The sequence below is a fragment of the Sorghum bicolor genome, chromosome 9 (genome assembly GCF_000003195.3).
Source record: "Sorghum bicolor cultivar BTx623 chromosome 9, Sorghum_bicolor_NCBIv3, whole genome shotgun sequence".
NCBI lineage: Eukaryota > Viridiplantae > Streptophyta > Magnoliopsida > Poales > Poaceae > Sorghum > Sorghum bicolor.
The window spans coordinates 10,137,762-10,161,357 of record NC_012878.2 but is presented as its reverse complement, the minus strand read 5'-3'; the positions used below and the strand labels follow the sequence as shown (position 1 = coordinate 10,161,357).

At 46.4% G+C, this 23,596-nt stretch overlaps 1 protein-coding gene across 1 annotated transcript; it reads left to right on the top strand.

The window, feature by feature from the left end:
* On the top strand, positions 400 to 2,386 carry LOC8065929. Its single transcript, XM_002440734.2, has one exon. It carries the CDS (start codon positions 541 to 543, stop codon positions 2,074 to 2,076), a length of 1,536 nt encoding a protein of 511 aa, XP_002440779.1. The 5' UTR covers positions 400 to 540; the 3' UTR covers positions 2,077 to 2,386.

Below are 23,596 nucleotides of genomic sequence, written 5' to 3'. Positions count from 1 at the left end.
ACACATTCTTCATTGGATTCCTTATACAAAACTGAGTGCAACTTGGGCCTATATAATATATAATAACATATGTTGTAGCATTGATTTCCCAGTTGCTTCCTTGTTATTGTGAAAGGATACTTGAAACCTTAAAAATTCCAGGTTTTGTTTCTCTCTCTCTACGCATCCATCAGATCAGGAATCCGAATCCAATGTTCTGTAAAAGCTCAAAATGAGCCGGTGGGAATAATCATGCCGGTGGTGTGCCTCCCTCCTAAGCAAAACCCCGCTATTAATTAAACAACCGTAAATCACCTCCCTCCCCATCCGTACCCTCAGGCAGACCACTTGATTATTCGTCCACGACAGCATCCTTAATTATTCAACTAATTAATCTGGTATAATATTACCGTACCACACCCTGCCTGCATCTGCATACCACCACCGCCTAATTATCTTATCCCCCATTCCCTCCACGAGGCCAAACAGGAAACTCCACAAGAGGCTCAGCTGTGGCAGTAGCGCAACAAGAGAGCTCGCTCTGTGAGCTAGCAGAGAGCAATGGAGACGATTGCACCGGCTCCCGCGCCGCAGCAGAGGCCGGGGCGCATCGCGCGGAGGCTGGCCAGGCTGCTCCGCCGCAAGAGCTCGCCGGCTGGGGCCGGGATGGGGATGGGGGTGGGGATGGCGTACTCCGTCGCCGGGGACGACGACTTCGACGACTCGCTTGACAGCTCCATCAACTCGCTCAGCAAGCTCAAGCTGTCCGGCAACCTGGCTGCTGCCTACACCCTGGACGCCTTCTTCAAGAATGCCACGGAGAAGAAGGCGCCGCCGCAGACGCAGCCTTCGCCGGAGCCTGCTCCAGCACCGGCGCTGGCGCTGGACGCCGCGAAGCACGCGTTCGTGGCGACGCTATTCGCTCGGGCGTCCGCGGTGAAGGCGGCCTACGCGCAGCTGCAGCTGGCGCAGCACCCCTACGACGCGGACTCCATCCAGGCGGCCGACGCCGGCCTGGTGGCGGAGCTCACCAAGCTGTCGTCCCTCAAGCGGCGGTACACCAGGGACCCTGCCGCCACCGCGGCCAGGACCGGCGCGTCCGCGCTCGCGCTCGCCGCGCACGCCGACGAGCAGCGGCACCTGCTCCGGACCTACGAGATCACGGCGCGCAAGCTGGAGGCGGAGCTCCGCGCGCGGGACGCCGAGGCCGACCGCGCGCGCGCCGCGCTGGCCGACGAGCTCCGCGCCGCGCGGTCCCTGGAGGACCGCGCCCGCACCCGCACCCTGGCGGCGCTGGACGACCTCCACCTCTCCGGCCTCAACGCCACCCACTTCCTCACCGCGCTGCGGCACGCCGTCAAGTCCGTCCGCGCCTTCGCCAGGGCAATGCACGACGCGATGCGGGCCGCCGGCTGGGATCCCGCGGCGGCGGCCGCGGCCGCCGTGCACCCGGGCGCCAGGCTGCGGGACCCGGCGGGCGACGCCAGGTTCGCGCTCGAGTCGTACGTGGCGCTCAAGATGTTCGCGGGGTTCCACCGCAAGGACCTGGGCCTGAGCTCCCTCCACGGGCGGGGCTCCTCCCACGACCGCCGCCGCTTCTTCGAGGAGTTCGCGGAGGCCAAGTCCGTGCCAGCCGCGGCGGAGCTATTTTTAGTCCAGGACGACAACGACGGTAGCGGCGACGCGCTGCGGCAGTGGGGCGCGCTCCGCGAGTTCATGCGCGACAGGTACGTGTCCGTGGTGCACGAGCGGATGGAGGCGGCCTTCTTCGGGCGCGGGTCCTCGGCGGCGGCGGCGGCCCCGCGCGCCGCGTGGGTCGGCGAGTTCGCGGAGATGGCGCGGCGCGTGTGGCTGCTGCACTGCCTGTTCTGGGCGTTCGACGGCGCCGCGTCCGTGTTCCAGGCGCGCCCCGGGGACCGGTTCTCGGAGGTGTTCATGGAGAGCGTCAGCGACGCGGACGGCGGCGGGACGACGCCGGCGCCGAGCGGGCACGACGTCGCCGTCGGGTTCACCGTGGTGCCGGGGTTCAAGCTCGGGCGGACGGTGATACAATGCCGGGTCTACCTTTCCCACCACACGCCGGAGCACCGACCTTGAGTGAGAGGTCCGTGTCAGCGTCAGCGAGAGCGTACCACACTTGGGCGGCCTGCTTGTCGCACACGAGGGAGGCGGCACGTCTGGCGGCGGCGGCGAGGTCGGGCTCAGCTCCGGCCGGGCGCCGGAGCGGGGCGTGGGGTTTAAGGGTGGCAGTGGCAGGCAGCAACGCTCCGTAGGGAGCAGTTTGGTATGTATACGTATGTTTTGTATGTATGGAGCCAAGTATGTATGTATCTACCTACCTACCACTACGAATGTAGTATAATGTGAGCATTCCATTTCGAATTTAAAAAAGTCTTTTGCAGTTTTGGTAACGACAAGACAGATGTGGTCGCCATGGGTGCCTTGGATCGCATGTCTGCCTGGTCCTTCGATCCAATTGCATTTTTCTGGCGTAGCACTATTTTTTTTTTTGGGGGGGGGGGGGGTAAGGGGGTACGTACGTAGTAGTACATGCATGAGAGCATGAATGAGTCCGGTGATCTAGATCGGGAATGTAGATGTAGTGCACGCACATTCTGCCATCTCCCTACCACTTGAGCATGCAACAGGGAAAAGAGACGGCGGCACATGAGCTCATGATCTACACAAAAATAGGGCCTTGTTTAGTTCTAAAATATTTTGCAAAATCGACACTGTAGCTTTTTCGTTTGTATTTGACAAATATTGTCCAATTATGGACTAACTAGGCTCAAAAGATTCGTCTCGTCAATTGCGACCAAACTGTGTAATTAGTTTTTATTTTTGTCTATATTTAATACTTCATGTATGTGTCTAAAAATTCGATGTGACGAGGAATCTGAAAAATTTTGCAAAATTTTTTGGGAAGTAAACAAGGCCCTAGGACAGCCAAATCTGTGTCTGTGTCCAGCAACACATGGGCACGGCAGACGACGACGACGACGACGGATGCCGTTCTGGCGTGCGTTTTAGGGGCGTCCCTCCGTCCTATGGTTTGATCAGCGGCCCAGGCGCCCACATGACATGACGGTAGTGCGATCTGATTGCCCAAGCGAGATAGATAATTGGAGGGACTAATAGTACATTTACACATGGGTTGCGACTTGGGATTGGGACCCAAACAAGACGGTGTGGCACAGTGACATTGTGCGCGTGCACGGCGCAAAGGTTTGGCAGCTAGTACTGCCTGCCTGCCTATACGCGATCCAGACAGAACGCCAGACTTCACTGTGCCATGCCATGTTGGCTTCACTCATAAGCTATAGACAATCACTGATAAATTCGACGAATAAGCTAATGCCTTGTTTAGATCTATTTTTTTTTAATTTTAACACTGTAGCACTTTCGTTTTTATTTGACAAACATTATTCAATCATGGAGCAACTAGGCTTAAAAGATTCGTCTCATGATTTACAGATAAACTGTACAATTAATTATTTCTTTATCTATATTTAATGTTCTATACATGTATCGCAAGATTCGATGTGATGGAGAATCTTGTAAAGTTTTGAGTTTTTGGACGAAGCGAACGGACTGCCTCGATCGACCCCACAAGGCACAACGACACTGCAGCTTCCGGTTCCCATTTTCATGGCGGTCGATCCTCTTGCTTGGTTCTCCCGATCAGATGGGGACGGTGCCAAAGATCGTCATGCGCCGGTACGGTGGCCAATGGCATCACTCTACTGCTACGGCTCAACGACACAGGCGATGGCCGTGTCTGCATCTGCACCAGGATCTTGCGAGCTAGCCGTTGCTTTCGTCGTTGGTTGGTTCGTGTTGCCGTCACGCCGGCCGTCGCCGGAGGTTGCAGCATAGCTCTCGAAGTACGTGGATTGCCACCGTAAATTAAAGGTCCTCGTGTACCTCGACAGCTAGCTTCCTGCAGATCCTTTTTCCACCGCTTGTGCTTCGTCAATGTGAATACAAGAACCTCGTCGTGGTAGGTGATACCCGTAACATTTCTGCTCCTTTTTTCCTTAATAATGTTTATTTAATAATGAAAAAAAACATTTTGAAAAATTGTGTGTGATTCTATGTTGCACGTGAAAAGTAAGGTCAAACTTAAGTCGAACCTCTTTTTGGTCCTGAACTTATAGTATTTTCTAAACCCTATGCTAAATTACTTTTCTTGTGAAACTAAAGGTTTGATTATTTTCTTTTATGAGAACTAATCGTTTGGGACTGGACATGCTTAAGATACACAACAAAGGGAGACTCGTTCTTTACCCAAAAACTCACCAATGTCTTCCACGAAGACCAATCACTACTACATTATTTTTAACCGAGGCCAGCAAAAGGCTTTACCGAGACGGTTTTTGCAACCGCCTTGGATTAAAGGTCACACTTAATGTGACATTTTTCGAGGCGGTTTGCTGCCCGCCTCAGTTAATCAAATAAAAAACAAAAAAATCCATCGACAGACCCGTGTAGCCCATCAAAGAGCCCATTGAGCCCATCCAAACGTCATCGCTCCACTGGCTGGATCTGCACCGCCATCCAGCACCGCAGCTGCACGAGCACACCGCATTTGGACTTCTCCTCGTCGGATCAAGCTTCACTTCACTAGATCCGGGCTTCTCCTTGCCGGATCGAGCTCCACCTTACTGGATCCGGCCTTCTCATCACCAAATCGGGCGGCTCCTCGTCGGATCGAGCTCCAACCCCGATGCCCCCACTGTGCCGCCTGGTTATGCGCCACCGTGGACCCACACTGCCACTGGAGGGAGGAGGGAGATGCAGAGGAGAGGGAGCGGGAGGATACCCTGCGCCGCGAACCCGTGGCCTCTTCCAGGGGCGCCATGGGGGAGAGGGTGAGGTGGAGGAGAGGGAGAGGGGCGCCTCCAACCCGCGGCCACTTCTAGGGCCGCCATGGGGAGAGAGAGGGTGGGGCGAAGGAGAGAGAGAGGGGTGCCTCCAACCCGCGGCCTCTTCCAGGGGCGAGTCGGGCGCTCGAGAGAGGGAGGATGCTCTATGCGTCGGGTAGAGAAGAGGTAGTCGCGAGGGGAAAGGGGAGGGGGCGAGTTCGGTGCGGCTGAGGAGGGAGTGGGTTGAGTGGCTAAGTTCGATATATATATGCTGAGCACACCATCGTCCGAGATGGCTAGTTTGGGCTCTAAAATGGGCCAATATTATCTGAGGCAAGCTTTATAGTACGCCCTCCTCGGTTAATATATCAACCGAGGCGTTTGTGTTAGAATAAGTGCCTCGGTTAATCGATACTAACCGAGGTGGACATTTTTAATTTGTCCGCCTTTGTTAATCGATTTTGCGAGGCGGTTCTCATAACTACCTTGGTTAATAGAAAATAACCGCCTTAGTTAATGCCTGCCATTAACCGAGGCGGTTGAAAATGCTGCCCGCCTCTGTGGCTTATTTCAAAACACCTCACAAAAGATTTTTTTGTAGTAGTGAATCAAGGGCCGCACAATGGGGGTGCCACCTTAAAACAATAACAAATCTTATCGAGAGAAGTGTTGGACAACAAAAGGGTTAGAAGAAATAAATTTAGAGGTAATTAAAAAGTAAATGATATATGTGTTTATGATAATTGGATAGATGAATCTCTTAATTGGTTGTGATCCTGTGATATAAATAGAGAAAGTGTTATGACATTTTTAGGCCTAGAGCCAGATCTTAACATAGGCTCTATTGTAAAGCACTAGGGACCTTTGTTTACAATTTTTATTGTACATATAATTAAAGTTTCCATTTCTATTGAAAAGGTTTTTCTTCTATCCAAATACTACTCGTGGGTATTCCTAAATCATATCAATAATAATTTTGTCATAATTTTCATAAGCAAACTAAAACTACAACATGGTATATAGTAGGACAAATCATGTCAAATCAAGCAGAGAGAGAATTCTCTGCTTATGGCTACGATTTATCAATTCATTTTCATTCCTAAAGTAGTTAGGCTAGACCCGATGATAGTTTCTTGAGAGTTTCATAGGTATTAGATTACCTGACATGACAAAATCTAAATAACAAGAGAGGCGATAAAGTTTTCTATGATGAAATAAGTTTCACAGGACGAAACTTGTTTGCATTGTTTCCAATACCTAGAAATCTTGAAAATAGGGACACGCCAGAATTTTCTGGCTAGCCAGCAGTGTTTTTTCTTTTACAAGAAATCAGCATCAACATCACACACTTTTACGGCCAGCCGAATAGTTGGTTTTTAATATAATTAGTAATAAACCACCCATGGCTTTTGTGAATTGAGGTCTTACTTGATAGAAAACTCTAGCTTCAAAATCCAAGAAGAATTTATAATTTATATGTTATATAAAATAAAGTGTTCTAATGAAATGTATGTTTTGCCAAATATATCAACTAATGGCTCAACTAATAAACATCAGGCCGTGCCTCTAGCCCTCATTATTTCTAGAGTTTGGGATGATCAGCTTCATATGTTCTTAGATGATCAGCTAGAACTGTGAGAGCAAGTATTATAGTGGGCTGTAAGCTGGCTAGATGCTGAGGTGGAGGAGAGAAGGAAGGAGAGAGAGGAGAAGCGGGCTGCAAGCTTACAGCCAGCCTGGGCACAGGAACCAAGAAACTTTGTGAGAGAGACAAGTGAGCCATATATTAATAGTGAATAGCTAACTATTGTATGGGTGGGCTGGGAGAAGGCTACAAGGAACTTTACAGCCAGCAAGTGGGCTGTATTATTAAACTTGCTCTGATAAACCGCCCTTAGCGTTTCATTGTTTTCCCAAGGTTTGGATTTTTGACGTCACTTCTTTGTCGGGTTTGACCACGGTTTCAACGAGCACCGGCAAAAGGGTGGCACTTTGCTAGCATGAACCGAAAGATGATATATTTGAAAACATTACATTCCATGATTCCTGCTCCAAGTTGACCCTTTGTCCCATCTTTTCCTTCTCCTTTTCCTCAGTTCGTCCTTTATCTTTTTCTGATCTGAGCGGAGGGGGAATAATCCCGGCCAGCTGTTCATGTAGCCCCTTTTGGTCGCTTGGATAATAAGGCCCACATGAAAGTCATGCAAAATTTACTAGATCGAGGCCCATACATAGGCTGATGTGATGATGCAGCGGGCCTAAAAAGGCCCTATTCTCTCTTATATTATACCAGTACAAAAATACAATTTGTGTCCTTTTATTTCCTCCGTCGAGGATGCTACTCGTCCATTGCATTGGGGACCAGCTGGGGATCGGAGTTGGGTGAGCGAGTCAAAACTAAGAGCATCATTGCAGGAACTGCCAAGTGCCAAAGGCTGACTGCTAACTGGATACTGGCTTGTTTGTCGTTTCGTTTGGTTCGAGCCCCGAGCAAATTTCTCTCACGAAAATTCTTCGAATAATATAGCACTTTTATTTATATTAGGTAATGATTATTTCATCATAAATTATATAGGTTCAAAAATTTATCTCATAAATTATAGATAAACTATATAATTAATTATTTTTTAATTATATTTAATACTTTATACATGTGTTGAAATTCGATGTAACAGATAATTTTAAAAAATTTAAAAACTAAACAAGGCCTAACTTACCAAGGTCGGAAACTTTGAGCCATTCTACCTCCTTTGACACCCTTGGCATTCAGGATCGAGAGCCTTCTTTAGTTTCAATTTTTTTTTTCAAAATAGATATTGTAGTATTTTTATTTATATTTGACAAATATTATTCAATTATAGACTAATTAAGTTCAAAAGATTTATCGTAAATTATACAATTTATTATTTTTTTATTTATATTTAATGCTTTATGTATATGTCATAAGATTCGATGTGATGAGTAATCTGAAAAATTTTACAAAATGTTTTGGGAACTTAGGCCTTGTTCAGTTCGCTAAAAATTTTGGGACTGTAGCACTTTCGTTTTTATTTGACAATTATTATCTAATCATAAACTAACTAGGCTCAAAAGATTCGTCTCCGAAATTACAATTAAACTGTGCAATTAGTTATTTTTTTTATCTATATTTAATGTTTCATGTATGCGCCGCAAGATTCGATATGATGAAGAATCTTAAAAACTTTTCGGAACTAAAGCCTTACAATGCTCGAATCCACGCGCGCTTAGCATGGAACACTGGGTCATGTCGGAAGATGTGCTACACCGAATACTAGCAGGGGCCCGTCGGCCGGATAGACGACGGCTGTTGAATCATACTACGGACCGCGCGGCGCCGGCCGTGCCAACTGCCAGCCACGCAACTCACAGTGCGATCCACCCACCGACCGGCCGGCCGGGCAAACGCAAGAGATCGTGTGTCCGTGTGGGTTGCTCAGCAAGCAAAAGACAAGTCTGCTGCGGCGTCGATGCCACCGTGTGCCACACATGTGTGGCGAGGTCCGTTGCAGACGAGCGCACCTATGCATCCTCCCTCCGTCTCAATACCGATGACATTATAGCATGCCTACCAGTGGAACTTTCTAAATTTTAATTAAATTTATAGAAAATAGTTACAATATTTATATCTATAAATAAATATATTATGATAAATGTATTTAACGATCTATCTAATAATACTAATTACATGTTATAAATATTGATATTATTTAATATAGTAATATTATTTTGGGACAAGTCGTGCTCGTGCACCCATGCATATATTTTAGAAAAAGTCTACTTTTCCTCCTCCAACTTTTATGAAAATTCTCTTTTCATCCTTCAACTCTGAAATCAGGCAAACCACCTTCCTCCACTTTTCAAACCGTACATTTTACCTCTCTGAAAGCCCTAGTTTGGTTTTGGATAATTGATGAAACCCTTGTACTAACCTCTATGCTAAGTGTCTGTAGACTTAATGAGGTTGGTACATGCCAAGTGATGGAGCAAGAGATGATCATGGTGATGATGGTGATGACCACAAGATGATCAAGTGCTCAACTTGCAAAAGAAGAAAGAGAAAAACAAAACCCTATGGAGATCAAGGCAAAGGTATTGCTTAGGGTTTTGGTTTTGGTGATCAAGACACCATAGAGGGTGTGATCACATTTAGGATAGATAGCCGTACTATAAAGAGGGGAATTCTTTGGCTAAGCGGTTATCAAGTGCCACTAGGTGTCATTGTTCATGTGCATGCATTTAGGACCTAGTGAGCTAACTTAACTCCTTCAAAGAAAATGATTGTGAAAATGCTAACACACGTGCACATGTTGGTTTACACATTGTGGTGTTGGCACACTTTGAGAAGGAGGTGGAGTTTGAAGAATAGAGAGAGGATGGGTTCATCTCTCCCTCCCGCCGAGCTTCAAGCTCGGCGGGATTCGGCGCTTTTCGAGAAAATGAAGTGCATATTTTCTATTGCGCCGGTGGGAAATTTGGAGAAGTCGCGGGAGTGTTCCTTGCAGAGAAACACTCACCGGACGCTGGCCTTTGAGGCACCGGACGCTGAGGCTGAGCGTCCGGTGTGCTGTGGTGCTAGGGTTAAGCACCGGACGGTGAACACCGGACGCTGGGGAGCTCCGGTTCACGCGTCCGGTGCTATCTGACTTTGGTCAGAGTGTTTGACTGGAAGCACCAGACGCTCGTCCGGTTGTTAGCGTCCGGTGTGCGGGTGTTTTTGTGACCCTCTCTGCGCATGGGTCCGGTGAGCACCGGACGCTACCGGTGCTTAGCGTCCGGTGACCCGCAGGTTTGCGGATCTCTCTGCGCATGAGTCCGGTGTGCTGCTCAGTTTCCGGTGCACTACAGGTGATCGTTAGACTCTAACACGCGGTTGACGTTGGAGCACCGGACGCAGGTGTTGAGCGTCCGGTGCCCCTTTAAGAGCGTCCGGTGACCCCGAGTTTTGCCCAGTGAAAGAGCTAACGGCTCTATTTGTTTGAGGGGCTTATAAATAGTTGTTGGCCGGCTTAGGGCTCACTCTCTTGGCATTCTAACATACTTGACATCCTTGTGAGCCTAAGCTTACACCTCCCACTCATCTCCTTCATAGATTATACATCTTTGTGAGATTGGGAGTGATTCCAAGTGCATTTGCTTGAGTGATTGCATCTAGTGGCACTTGGGGATCATTCTAGCTGCGGTTTTCTTGTTACTCTTGGTGGTTGCCACCACCTAGACGGCTTGGAGCAGCAGAGGATTGGCACGAGTTAGTGATTGTTCGTGACCATCCCCCAGTGATTGTGAGGGGTCTTGTACCTTCCCCGGCGGAGAGCCGAAAGGTAACTCTAGTGGATTGCTCGTGTCATTGAGTTACCTCACTTGTGGGTAGGTTCTTGTGGTGTCCTAGTGAGGATGAGGTTCGTGCTACACCTCTTAGCCACCGAACCACCAAGTGTTGGTCGACACAACGGGAACATAGCGTGCTAGCAAGCACGTGAACCTCGGGAGAAAATTGTTTGTCTCCATTGTGATTATTCATTGGATTTCTCCCGGTGATTGGACTTCATATAATTGATTGGTTCATCCCCTCTACGCGGCGGTATAAAGATCAAACTATCTTTTACATTCCCGCAAACTAGAGTAGCTTACTTACTTGTATAGAAACTTTAGGTAGCTTTCTAGTGTAAGTAGTGACATAGCTCTTGTGTGCCTAGTGATTATAGCAACTAGAATTGTTGGGTAGGTGGCTTGCAAACACCCCTTTAGAGCTAGAGCAAAAAGCTTCGCTTTGTTTTTTTACTAACCTCTTGCTCTAGTGTTTTTTAGAATTTTTAAATAGGCTATTCACCCCCCTCTTCACTCTCTGGAGCAGTTTTGAAGACGGTTTTGCTATAGTGAATGGTGGTTTTGCTACAGTGACGGTAGTTTTGTATTTTTCTTTTTTAATTGTTTTGGCTGAATCTTTAAAAATTGATATTAAATCATAAAAAATTATAAAATAAGAAATCTAATTTTTTTAGACTCCACATAAGTAGATCTACACAGTGAATATATAATGTGGTATGCTTTAGTAAAACTTTTTACTATAAAGGTTTTGTCTTTTTATTTTTTTTATTTATTTGGTTGAATCTTTGAAAAATCATAAAAAATTATAAAAAAAATCATAAAATATAAAATATAATTTTTGGACTCGACATGAGTATATATACATAATGAACATATAATATGGATATGCTTTAGTCCAAAAAAATAATTATAGAAGCTAATTATAGCAAAGCCTTTATCTAAAGCTATAACAAAAAATTGTACTAAAGCATACTATGTTATATATTTATTGTGTCGATATGCTCATGTGGAGTCTAACAAAGTTAGATTTTCTATTTTATGTTTTTTTTGTAATTTACTATAAGTTTCAAAGATTTAGCCAAAATAAATAAAAAAGAAAAAAAAACTTTATAGCAAAAACTTTATACTAAAGTCTACCATATTATATTTTCATTGTGTAGATATACTCATGTAGAGTCCAACAAAATTAGATTTTCTATTTTATGATTTTTCTGTGATTTACAACAATTTTTCAAAGATTCAACCGAAATAATTTAAAAAGGAAAAGACAAAACTAACTGTATCAAAATCATCATTCACTGTAGTAAACCACCTTCGAAACCTCTTTAGGGAGATAAAATACACGGTTTGAAAAATTGAGAGAGGTAGTTTGTTTGATTTTGAAGTTGAGAAAGAAAAAATGAACTTTCGTGAAAGTTGAAGAAGAAAAAAGTAGACTTTTTCGTATATTCTCTCACGACGGCCCGGATACCTACCGGTACCGCCCAAAATTGACGCGGGGTCACGCGGCAGCCCATATGCCGCAGCCACCACGATGGCTGGTGGGTGAGATGCCGACGCTGAAACCTGGAGCCCATTGCCACGAACAGCGGCTGCACAAGCAGGGAACCGAAGCGAAGAGTCTGGGGTCCGCGGAACTATTGCGGATCCTTGTGGTTTTTGGTGGGCTTAACAGGCTGATCCACAAGAGATTTGCTGGTGGACCGCGAATACAAACATTTTGTCGGGTACATCGATCCCTACTCCCTAGTAGGCACACACTGGTTCATGGTAACGTGTAGTAGTTGTGTTGGGTTCATACGGCCAAAATAGAAGCCGTTATCACTTTTTGAGAATCATTTTTTTAACTTTTACTAATTGAAAAGAATATTAATATTTATAATATATAATTAGTTATTTGGAGATATAAATGTTGCATGAATTTTTTACAACCCTAATCAAAGTTCAGAAAGTTTGATCTACACATTTCTCATATCGAAGTAGTTCATTGAATCGGACCACTATATTAGTTAATGCACAAAGTATTGCGAAACAGTACTCTTATTATTGGTGAGGCTCTCTGGCTCTATATATTTTTTAGTGGAGCTACAATACAACCATTTGACTTTTTTTTTTGAAAATATAGCCCTTTTATTATTTTTCTAGAATTGGTTGAAGGGATAAAATGTTCAGTGTTCATACCTATATATATTAGGTGGTACATATAAGTTTTATGCTTGAGAATAGTACGTAGGATCAAGATCAACCAGTTTATAGTACATACTTAAAGCCTGCTTGGATTTTATGGTCTAAAATTTTGTTGTCTATAAAGTTGAGCATTACAATTTGTAACACCCAAAATTTTATTTCTTTAAAATAGGAGAATTGAGTTTAATTAAATTCATTTATGTGAGTATCAATATTTAGGAAAAATAAATAAATTTGGGGAAATAAAAATTTAATATAAGTTAGAATAACATTTTGTTGTATGCATGCTGGTGCATTTTATTGTGATGCCCGCTCCCTTCTCTCGGCTCCGAAACCGCAGCGCCCCCGCTCCCACGTTCGCTCCCCACTCCTCTCCTCTCCCCGGCGCTCGGATAGAAGTGGAGAGCCCGCGCGCCCGAGCACCTCTCCCTCCCCATTTCCCCCTCTGCTCGCCTCAGTTTTCATCCTTGAGCTCGCAAAGAACCGTCGCCGGAGCACCTGTGTCCGACCGCGCGCTGTTCCGCCGATTCGCGTAGCCACCGCCCCCGTTTTCGCCGTGGTGAGCATCGCCTACTCCCCCTTTTTCTCTCTGAGTTTCTCTCGCTCCGTTTCCTGGCCTCTAGGGCCTTGTTCGCGTGCGCCGAGAGCGTCATCCATGGCGCCGCCGCGAACCGGCCTGTGCGGGTCTTCCTCTGGCCGCGCTGGGCTCGGGAATGAGTCCGCGTTGTTCTCCTCTTTCTCCCGGTACTCTCGGTTTCGAGTTTGATGCACTATAGCGCCCGGCTCGCCGCCGGCAATGGCCGCCGCCGCGCCCCTCCCCAGCTCCGGCGAGGCGCGCCCCCTCTCCCTCTCTCTCACCTCCATCTCTTAATCTCGGCCATCGGTTTCTAATCCGAGGGCCCTGGATGCACCATACCCCTTCGGGGGCGATTTTGCTAAAGAAACCTTGAGTTTTTCTCAATCCAACCCGCAGTCCTTAGCGTATTTCGCAGATTACGCTTTGTCGTTTAGAAAACGTATTTTTCGTCGGTTTAGGTCAAAATGCGCTTTCAGAAATTTACAGAATTGCCATTGCATTGTTTTGGCCATAAAATATTCGTTTTAGCTCCGATTTGACCCGTTCAAATTGCGTTAGATTCATAATTAAATTCTCTACATGTTAGTACTACTGTTACTGCAGTTTGCAACTTTTTATTTTTAGGTTTAGGTTTAATTAATTAAGTCGCTATAGGAAATCGCTGTAAATTCATAACTTGATTGTTTTAGCTTCGATTTTCGTGATCTTTGTATCTATGTGTTCGTAGCGAAACGTAGGTTCTGTTTTTAAACATTTTGCTTTGTTTTTGATCTGTTGGTGTACTGTTCTAATTAAAGGATTGTTTGCTTATATGATTGAATCTGGATGCGTGTTGTTGTGTGGTGCCGATCGAGCGCACACGGTGATGTGACCGTGGGTGATCCGTTTTATTCCGAGGAGCAGCAGGACCAGCAGTAGCTTCACTTCACCGAAGGCAAGTATAACATGGGTTTCGCTAGTACACCTATTCACTTAATTAATTACGCATATGCATGTGTCTAATTTTGATAACCCTAAGGATTTCCTAGCTACTTGATTATATTTTTATAACACCTATGGGTAGATTGCATATGGATAGCTTTGCTAGTGCTCTAAATTAATTGAGACTTCACTACTCTTCTGACTTTATTAAATATGATGACCAATGTTGGGAAAAAGGGCTATGGTGCAATTGACTTCGGTCAGGTTGACCTAGACCATCCGTAAGGGCTTCTCTATAAGCGACTATCCGAGACTTACAGTGCAACCGTGATAGTTATATGACTCTAACTTTAGCTCAGTAGTAGGATCTCATCTAGCTGGTTAGAGGTTACCCGAAAGGGCGCAAGAGGGGCTTGCCACTTTGGGTATAGAACTGCTTCTGTTCCTATGTGTATAGCCGTGATGGAAATGTGCCATAGGAAAGGGGCTCCTCTATATCTGCCTGTCGAGGAAACCTCACGGTCCTAACTGGTTAGACGAGGCCTATGGAAGGCTTCATAGTGTTCCTTGCCCGCTCACCTTGGCAGTGTTAGTGGGTCTTGCAAACCCCGAACATATGGGTAACACGACTTACGGGAAAAGTGCACACCTCTGTGCACAGTTTGATCAAACTGGTATACTAGCCGTGCTTTCAGACAGGAGCGGCCTTGGACCTTACGGAATAGTTGGGTGTGGATGGTTATGGAGAAATGACTTATGAAAATATGACGCATTGATCGTGAAGATTAATGTGGTTTAACAGTGATGGTGATGGTGTGAGCCGTGAAGGTTAACGGTGTTATTATCTTGTACTCATGTGGGCTAATCGGGAGTTTAAGCATAATTTATGATTAAATAGGATTAAAACATTGACCAATTAAAATGCTAACTGCAGTAGCCAGTGTCTGACCTTTTTGAGCCGCATAAAATCCTATGTTATGCTTGCGGAGTACGAGATGTACTCACGCTTGTCTCTATATTTCTTTTTGGACAAAATCCCGGATGGGTAACAGATGACAGCTACTATGAAGAATTCCTGGAGGACTTCTAGGTTGGCGATCCACCAGTAGGTCGTCCCTGTGTTGGAACTACCAAGCTTTAGTTTGATATGAGTTTTATTTCCGCTTGTGCCAGACTTTGATGTTCGTGTTGTAATAAACATTATGTAAGACACTTGCGATGATACTCTTATAATTTGTCGACTTGTGTGCGCGACTATTCCTGGGCGCACGAGAGGTTTATTGTACTCAAATTTATCCTTAAATTTGGGTGTGACAAATTGGTATCAAAGCAAGGCTGACTGTAGGACGCAAATTTAGGTAGAAACGGTCGATTTTAGGGTTTTCTTTTTGCTTTATTTATTTTACTGTTTATTTCACCTTCTTGTTATTTTATTAAAATTTTATATTCTTACACACTGTTCTATTTATGTAAACATATTGATTCTAATTCTTAAAATAAAATTTATAGATGCCTCGTCGCCGTGTAGCCGTGTACCGTGCACTCTTCACCGCCGCCCATGCCCCGCCAGTTGCACCTGCACCTGCACCAGCACCTGTACCTGCACCAGCACCTGTACCTGAGCCTGAGGTCGTCGCCTCTGCTGGCGGCGAGGAGGAGGAGCCCATGGACCTGGAGTCTCCTACGCCTACACCTTCTGCACCTACACCAGTGGCGGTACCGATCCCGCAGGTCGACGCCCCAGTTCCGCCTGCTCTACCTGCGCCTACACCGCTGAAAGGTCCTAATATGGCTAGAGGGGGGGGGGTGAATAGCCTATTTAAAAATTCTACAAATTCACTAGAGCAAGAGGTTAGTAAATAACAAAGCGAAGCTTTTTGCTCTAGCTCTAATGGGGTGTTTGCAAGCCACCTATCCAACAATTCTAGTTGATATGATCACTAGGCACACAAGAGCTATGTCCCTACTTACACTAGACAGCTACCTAAAGTTTCTATACAAGTAAGTAAGCTATTCTAGTTTGCAAGAAAGTAAGAGAGATGGTTTGGTCTTTATACCACCGCGCAGAGGGGATGAACCAATCAATAATATGAAGTCCAATCACCGGGAGAAATCCAAAGTACAATCACAATGGAGACACACGATTTTCTCCCGAGGTTCACGTGCTTGCCGGCACGCTACATCCCCGTTGTGTCGACTAACACTTGGTGGTTCGGTGGCTAAGAGGTATAGCACGAACCTCGTCCTCACTAGGACACCACAAGAACCTACCCACAAGTGAGGTAGCTCAATGACACGAGCAATCCACTAGAGTTACCTTTCGGCTCTCCGCTGGGGAATGTACAAGACCCCTCACAATCACCGGGAGATGGCCACGAACAATCACCAACTCGTGCCAGTCCTCCTCCGCTGCTCCAAGCCGTCTAGGTGGCGGCAACCACCAAGAGTAATAAGAAAACCAAAGCTAGAACGATCCACAAGTGCCACTAGATGCAATCACTCAAGCAAATGCATTTGGAATCTGTCCCAATCTCACAAAGATGAATAATCTATGAAGGAGATGAGTGGGAGGTGCTTGCTTAGGCTCACAAGGATGTCAAGTATGTTAGAATACCAAGAGTATAAGCCCTAAACCGGCCAAACACGTATATATAGCCCCTCAAACAAATAGAGCCGTTGGCTCTTTCACTGGGAAAAACACGGGGTCACCGGACGCTCTTAAAGGGGCACCGGACGCTCAACACTTGCGTCCGGTGCTCCAAAGTCAGCCACGTGTCAGGGTCCAACAGTAACCTGCAAAGCACCGAACGCTGAGCAAGATGCCACCGGACGCGTCCGGTGTACATCGGTCCTAAACACAGAGAGGTCAGCAAACGCGTAGGGTCACCGGACGCTGAGCACCAGACCGTCCGATGCTCACCGGTCTTAAACCCAGAGAAGTTTGCAAAACGCACAGGTCACCAGACACACACCACTGGACGCTCTCAGAGCATCCGGTGCTTCCAGATAGACACTTCGGCAGAAGTCAGATAGCACCGGACTCAAGAACAGGACTCACCCTGCGTCCGGTGAGCACCGTCTGGTGCTTAACCCTAGCACCACAGCACACCGGATGCACAACCTTTGCGTCCGGTGCCTCAACGGTCAGCGTTCGGTGAGTGTCTCTCTGCGAGGAACACTCCCGCGACTTCTCCAAATTTCCCACCGGTGCAATAGAAAATATGCACTTCATTTTCTCAAAAAGCGCTGAATCCCGCCGAGCAAGCTCGGCGGGAGGGAGAGAGGAACCCATCCTCTCTCCACCCTTTAAACTCCACCTGCTTCTCAAAGTGTGCCAACACCACAAAGTGTAAACCAACATGTGCACGTGTGTTAGCATTTTCACAATCATTTTCTTTGAAGGAGTTAAGTTAGCTCACTAGGTTCTAAATGTATGCACATGAACAATGACACCTAGTGGCACTTGATAACCGCTTAACCAAAGAATTCCCCTCTTTATAGTACGGCTATCTATCCTAAATGTGATCACACCCTCTATGGTGTCTTGATCACCAAAATCAAAACCCTAAGCAATACCTTTGCCTTGATCTCCATTGGGTTTTATTTTTCTCTTTCTTCTTTTCTAAGTTGAGCACTTGATCATCTTGTGGTCATCACCATCATCACCATGATCATCTCTTGCTCCATTACTTGGCAAGTACCAACCTCATTAAGTCTACACATACTTAGCATAGAGGTTAGTAGTAGGGTTTCATCAATTATCCAAAACCAAACTAGGGCTTTCAACCGCACGCGTCTACGGGTTCAGCGCCGACGCCTCAGCACCCACAGGTTGTCCCGGAGATGGGATGGACCTCCAAGAACGAGTTCATGGAGGCTGACGAGGACGCTCACTACCACACTCTGCTCACGGGTGTGTTGGCGAGCTACTACCTGGAGTTTGCTGCCACCGTCCGCTACCTCTGCTCGGAGCACAGGCACCCGCTGGAGAACACTTACTGGAAGGCCGAGGTGATCATCACAGCTCGGAACAATGTCGACAACTCGGATGAGGTGGAGTCCATCCATGAGAGCAAGGTTAGGCATGCTTCCGCCTATGAGAGTATGGAGGATACAGCCCAAGCTGCGTACTTTCACTACCATGGCCGCCGTTTTGAGGCCATGCAGGAGGATAGGTACCGGTTCCTTCCGCACAACGACCCAGATGGCAGGACATGGCATGTCCTGGCACCTCCTGCCGGTGACCCTACTTTGGACATGACAGTGAGGCACATTAGTGTCGTTTATGAGATGAACGTGACACTTAGGCAGGAGCTGCGTGTTTCACAGCAGGCGGGGAAGCGCCTCCAGCAGCAGGTGGATGAGCTGCGTGGTCAGCTTGGACAGCCACCCATCTACAAGAAGAAGCCCCGCAAGTTCGTTTTGCAGGATAGAGCTCCCTAGATGTCCCAATACCTTCTAGTTAAACGTTAGCACGAGTGGTTTGGTTATATGTGGTGTGTGAATATTCAGTGTGTTGCTGTTTGTGATGATGAACAATTGTGATTTGGAGTTTTTGTTTGATTGTGAGAACATGTGGGCCTGTCCGCATGTTTCTAAAGTTTAAATCCTAGTGGTAAATGTTGATTATTGTGAGGTTGGGTTACTTTATCTTTGTCTCAGTCATGCTGATTCTAGAGCAGTCTGTGATGTTTATTCTGTATCTCATAAATGGTTCAGCCAAAAGTTACGAAATTTTTATGGTGAAAACTAGACTGACATATCTTTCATCTCCAACTGGATTCACCTCATTATCTGTTCGGTTCTGTGAGATATGTCCGATTTAATCTGCTGTACCTGCACAGACTGAGAACCAGAGCATAACCTGATAAACTACAATTTTGATTATGTTACTTTTGGAACCAGTAAATGAGGTCTGAATAAAGTTTGTAGAAAATTTATTAACCTTTTCAACGATACCATGTTCTTATTGGATCTTTAGAGTCTGAGATAAGCACGAATTACTGACCTGCTGAGTTTGAAACTTGTCCAGAAAACTGCTAGTCTTGTTTTTATTCATTATAAGCGATGAATAATTATTTTGGAAGATCACTAAAAGCCGTGAATCTTTGTTGGAAGCAGATGGACGCCGAAGGAGCAGGCGCTGGTCGTGGACGTGGCCGTGGCCGCGGTCGTGGCCGTGGACGTGGTGTACCTGAGAATCCACCACCACCTCCACCGCCGATGACTATTGAGCAGCTCATGGGGATGCAAGCCAATCTGATGCAAGCAATGATGAACCGCATGAACAATGAACCAGTAGCAGCCCCACCGCCGGTTTAGGTCCGCGACAAGCGTGAGGAGTTCTTGAAAGGACATCCCCCGGTGTTCACCCATGCCTCTGATCCACTGGAGGCAGACGACTGGTTAAAAGCAGTCGAGAAGCAGTTGAACATAGCTCAGTGCAGCGACCTGGAGAAAGTGTTGTATGCCTCGGGCTAGCTGCAAGGACCTCCTTAGGAGTGGTGGGAGTCCTATTAATATGGATGCCCGAACAATGCTCCGCCAGTCACCTGGAAGGAGTTTACTGAAGGGTTCAGGTCCCATCATATTCCAGAGGGCCTGATAGAACTGAAAGCAGAAGAGTTCCGGTCTCTCAAGCAGTGATCGATGTCAGTAAGTGAGTATCATGACAAGTTTGCACAATTGTCACGATATGCTCCATATGAGGTGGCCAGGGACTCCGACAAGCAACGCCTCTTCCTGAAGGGTTTATATGATGGACTGCAGCTGCAGCTGATGAGCAACATCTATCCTTGTTTTCAAGAATTGGTGAACCACGCTATTGTCATCGACAACAAACGCAAAGAGATGGACGCAAAGAAGAGAAAGCTCCAAGGGCAGCCGTCGGGCAGCAACACACGCCCACGTGCGTATCCTCAGCAGGGATTCCCTCAACGCAATCAAGGGCCACCAAATCAGTGGAATCGTGGTCAGTTCCCACAACGTCCTCAGTACCACCAGCAGTACAGCCACCAGAACCAACAACGTCCCTAGCAGCAGTATGGAAATCATAGTCAGCAGCGCCCCCAACAACAGGCCAGCAACCAGGCACCACGCCAAGGAGTGCCCAACAATGCTCCTGGCAAGAGTGCAGCACCCAACGGCAACCCCAATGCCTGTTACCGCTGCGGAGAGGTGGGACACTATGCATACCAGTGCCCCAAGAAGCAGAATCCACCAGCCCAGCAAAACTAGAACAACAATCAGAGGCCTGCTCGACCTGAGGTTATGATGGGTACGTTCAACATCAACTCCATCCCCGCTATAGTACTGTTTGATTCTGGTGCTTCACATTCTTTCATCTCCCAAGCATTTGTTAGAGTGCATAGCATCCCACTTTGTGCACTGAAAAATTCTATGCTAGTAAATTCACCGGGAGGCAACTTGCCAGCTAATTAATGGAGCCCCTCCACTAGTATATCCTTAAGGGGTGTAGATTTCAAGGTGAAACCTATTGTGTTAAGAACTATGGGAATTGACCTCACACTTGGAATGGATTGGATGAAGCAGCATGGGGCAGTAATTCAGTGTCAGGAGAAGTCTGTGGTGGTGACATCACCAGGTGGGGACAGAATAAGTGTGGATGCGGCAGAGCAACCTCAGCCGACTGCTACAGTGAATCAGTTGAGTGGTGCTAATCAAGAAGACCAGGTGGTGGGCAAGTTTCCAGATGTGTTTGAAGGATCGAGATGGCCGACTAGAGGGGGGGTGAATAGTCGTTTCTAAAAAATTAAGAGCAAGCGCAAAAACAATTTAAATACGGAAGAGAATAAGCGTTCTAGCTACAACTTCACCCCTCTATCTAGAAAGCAAGCAACCTTAATATGAAGAGCTAAAGCAAGAACAAGATACTTTTCACAAAAAGAATTATTGAAAACACAAAGTATCAACTAAGCATACTAGTGATTATGAAGTAGACAAAGAGCTCAAGTATAAACAACACAAGCACAAAGTATACATATCAAGAAGATAAGCTTGTGTTGAGATAGGCAAACCACAATGAAGAGGATGACACACGATGTTTTTCCGTGGTTCGGTGACTTGCCGGTCACTTAGTCCACGTTGAGGCGAGTTCTAGGATTGCTGCTCCTCTTGTTAGTTCCAAGCCCGCAAGCTTCGGACTACCTCACTAGGTAGGCTCCACGTGAGCTCTAAACTTGAGTCGGACGAATCAACTAGACACCCACACAAGCCTCGATTTTACTAGAGATGCTCTTCGCCTTCCTCCGGCGGGGATGAGCTCGATAGCCCCTCACAAAGCCAACTTCGGAGCACCGCACAAAGCTTCTTGCGTGCTTCACGAAGACAATCACCAAGCCGTCTAGGAGCCGGCAAACTCCAAGAGTAATAAACAACCACACTTGCACAACGACCACCTAGTGCCACGAGTAATCTCTCACGCAAAGATCCGCACTAGTGAGCACACTCAACTCTCCAAATGTTGCACTAAGCAAAGGGTATGAGAGGAGGTGCTAGAGAGGTGCTCTCCCAATGAGTATGCTGTAAAAATGGCCAAGAGAGGGCTCACTAACCGGGCATCCTACTATATATAGAGGAGCCCCCCAAAACTAGCCGTTATGCTCTGATTCGCGACACGCGGACAGTCCGCAGTAGAAACCACGGACAGTCCGCGGTTAACTTCAACTAGCCGTTGGATTCAAACTGCTGAACCGCAGACAGTCCGCCCTACAGGGCGCGGACAGTCCGCAGCTGAAAAACAAACCCCTGGAGAGGAAGTCCAGCAACTCTGCTCGCCGAGGAAAATGACCCGTGGACTGTCCGCCCTTACAGGCGCGGACTGTCCGCGGTCACGCAGTCAGCCCCGAGCAGATTGAAAACAATCTGTTTGGTTCCACGAAAAAAATACCTGCGGACTGTCTGCCCTTACAGGCGCGGACAGTCCACCGTCTATGCGAAAGTCAGCTGCAGAACCACCAAAACCTTTCTGGTTTCCTGGGATTGCCCCGCGGACAGTCCGCGCCCACAACAGCAGATAGTCCGCCCTTGCCCAGAAACCACTTCTACAAGCGCATCTTCTCCAATACTTTGAGCAAGCACCCCATACCAATGGAGTGTTCCAAAGCATAAAACGGTTAGATAAAAGCGCTTCTCAAAAGAACCTTTTATCACGGATAGCCAACACCAATAAACGATTTCTGAAAAGAGAAAACCGTTCAACTCACCACCGGTTAGCTTTTAGGCAAATCATTTTTCATAAAGGTTTTGTAAAACTGCCACTTCAACACTGATCGTAACTCAACGTTAGAACTCACAAGTGGCACTAGATAACCGCAATGCAAAGCATATTTGCCCCTCTTAATAGTACAGCTATCTATCCTAAATCTGGCCATTTGAAACTTCTCTAAAACACCTTATGGCCGGTGAAATGAAACAACCTATGTTTCATACCTTTGCCTTGCACAAGCCGACATGTTGACAAAGCCACTTCATATGATCAATTTGTCTTTGGCTTCGTCCTCAAATATGATGTGGATCACTCAAACCATCACAAAGCATCCAAGTCCATCAACCTTAGTCTTACTTGCTCTTCACCGTTGCTTCGGTCCTTCGGAGCCAAGCTCACTAGCTTGCCCTTCACCTTCGCCTAAGTCCATCGGCGCCAAGCCCATTAGCTTGCCCTTCACCATTGCGTCGCAACCGGTCCATCGAAGCCAAGTCTTGCTTTGGTCTTCACTTGTTTGCCATGTTGATTTGAGCATTCCAACATGCTATCAATCAAATGATGTCGATGTCCATCTTCCCTTGTGAACTAAACCAACTTTTCCTTGACACACTTGAGTTGAAAGGTTAGTCCACAAGAGTTATCATTAATTACCAAAACCCAAATACGGGCCTAGATCTTTCAATCTCCCCCTTTTTGGTAATTCATGACAACCTCAAATAGAAGATAAGAATAATTGAAGTTAAACCATATAGAGAAAGCTCCCCCTACATATGTGCATAGAGATCTGAATTCAATGATTACACATATGCATAAATTTAGAAATTTTTGGCGGAGTTTCCCTATATAGTGGTATTTGAGGAACACAAAATATAAGGTATCACCTTTGAAGACCATAATCATGAATAATATCCTCGAAATACCACAATCATTGCTAGAGCTTTTTCACAAGAATATTAGTGCTATCAAAATGATAAAAATGGATGATCAAGCACACATAGGAGTTGAAAGTTATTTCACCACTAAGATAGTTTACACACTAATGCATTGTTCAATAATTTAAATAAACATGCAATGCAAATGTCCATAAGCATGCAAGCCGCCCTTTGAGTTCAATGATTCTTGACTTCTTCTTCACAACTTCTCCCCCTTTGTCATTAGATTGCCCAAAAGGAGACATCAAGCATCACCATCATTGGCAGGAGGGTAGAACTGTGGAGGAGGAAACTGAGGTGGATAGAACGGCTGATATGGACACTGTGTAGGAGGTGGAATAGGCCTCGGATAAATCATGCTGAAGTGATCACTGAAGATGTTGAAATTTGTGTTCAACACATCAACCTGCTGCTCAAGATGAGTCTGCCTGTTCTGAATCTGCTGATACTGCTCCTGAGTAGACAAGGTGCCCAACTGTGCACTGAGAGCATCAATATCATTATGCAGCCCCTGCTGGACATTCTGAAGGCTGGACATGATAGGCTGGTACATAGTGGAGTG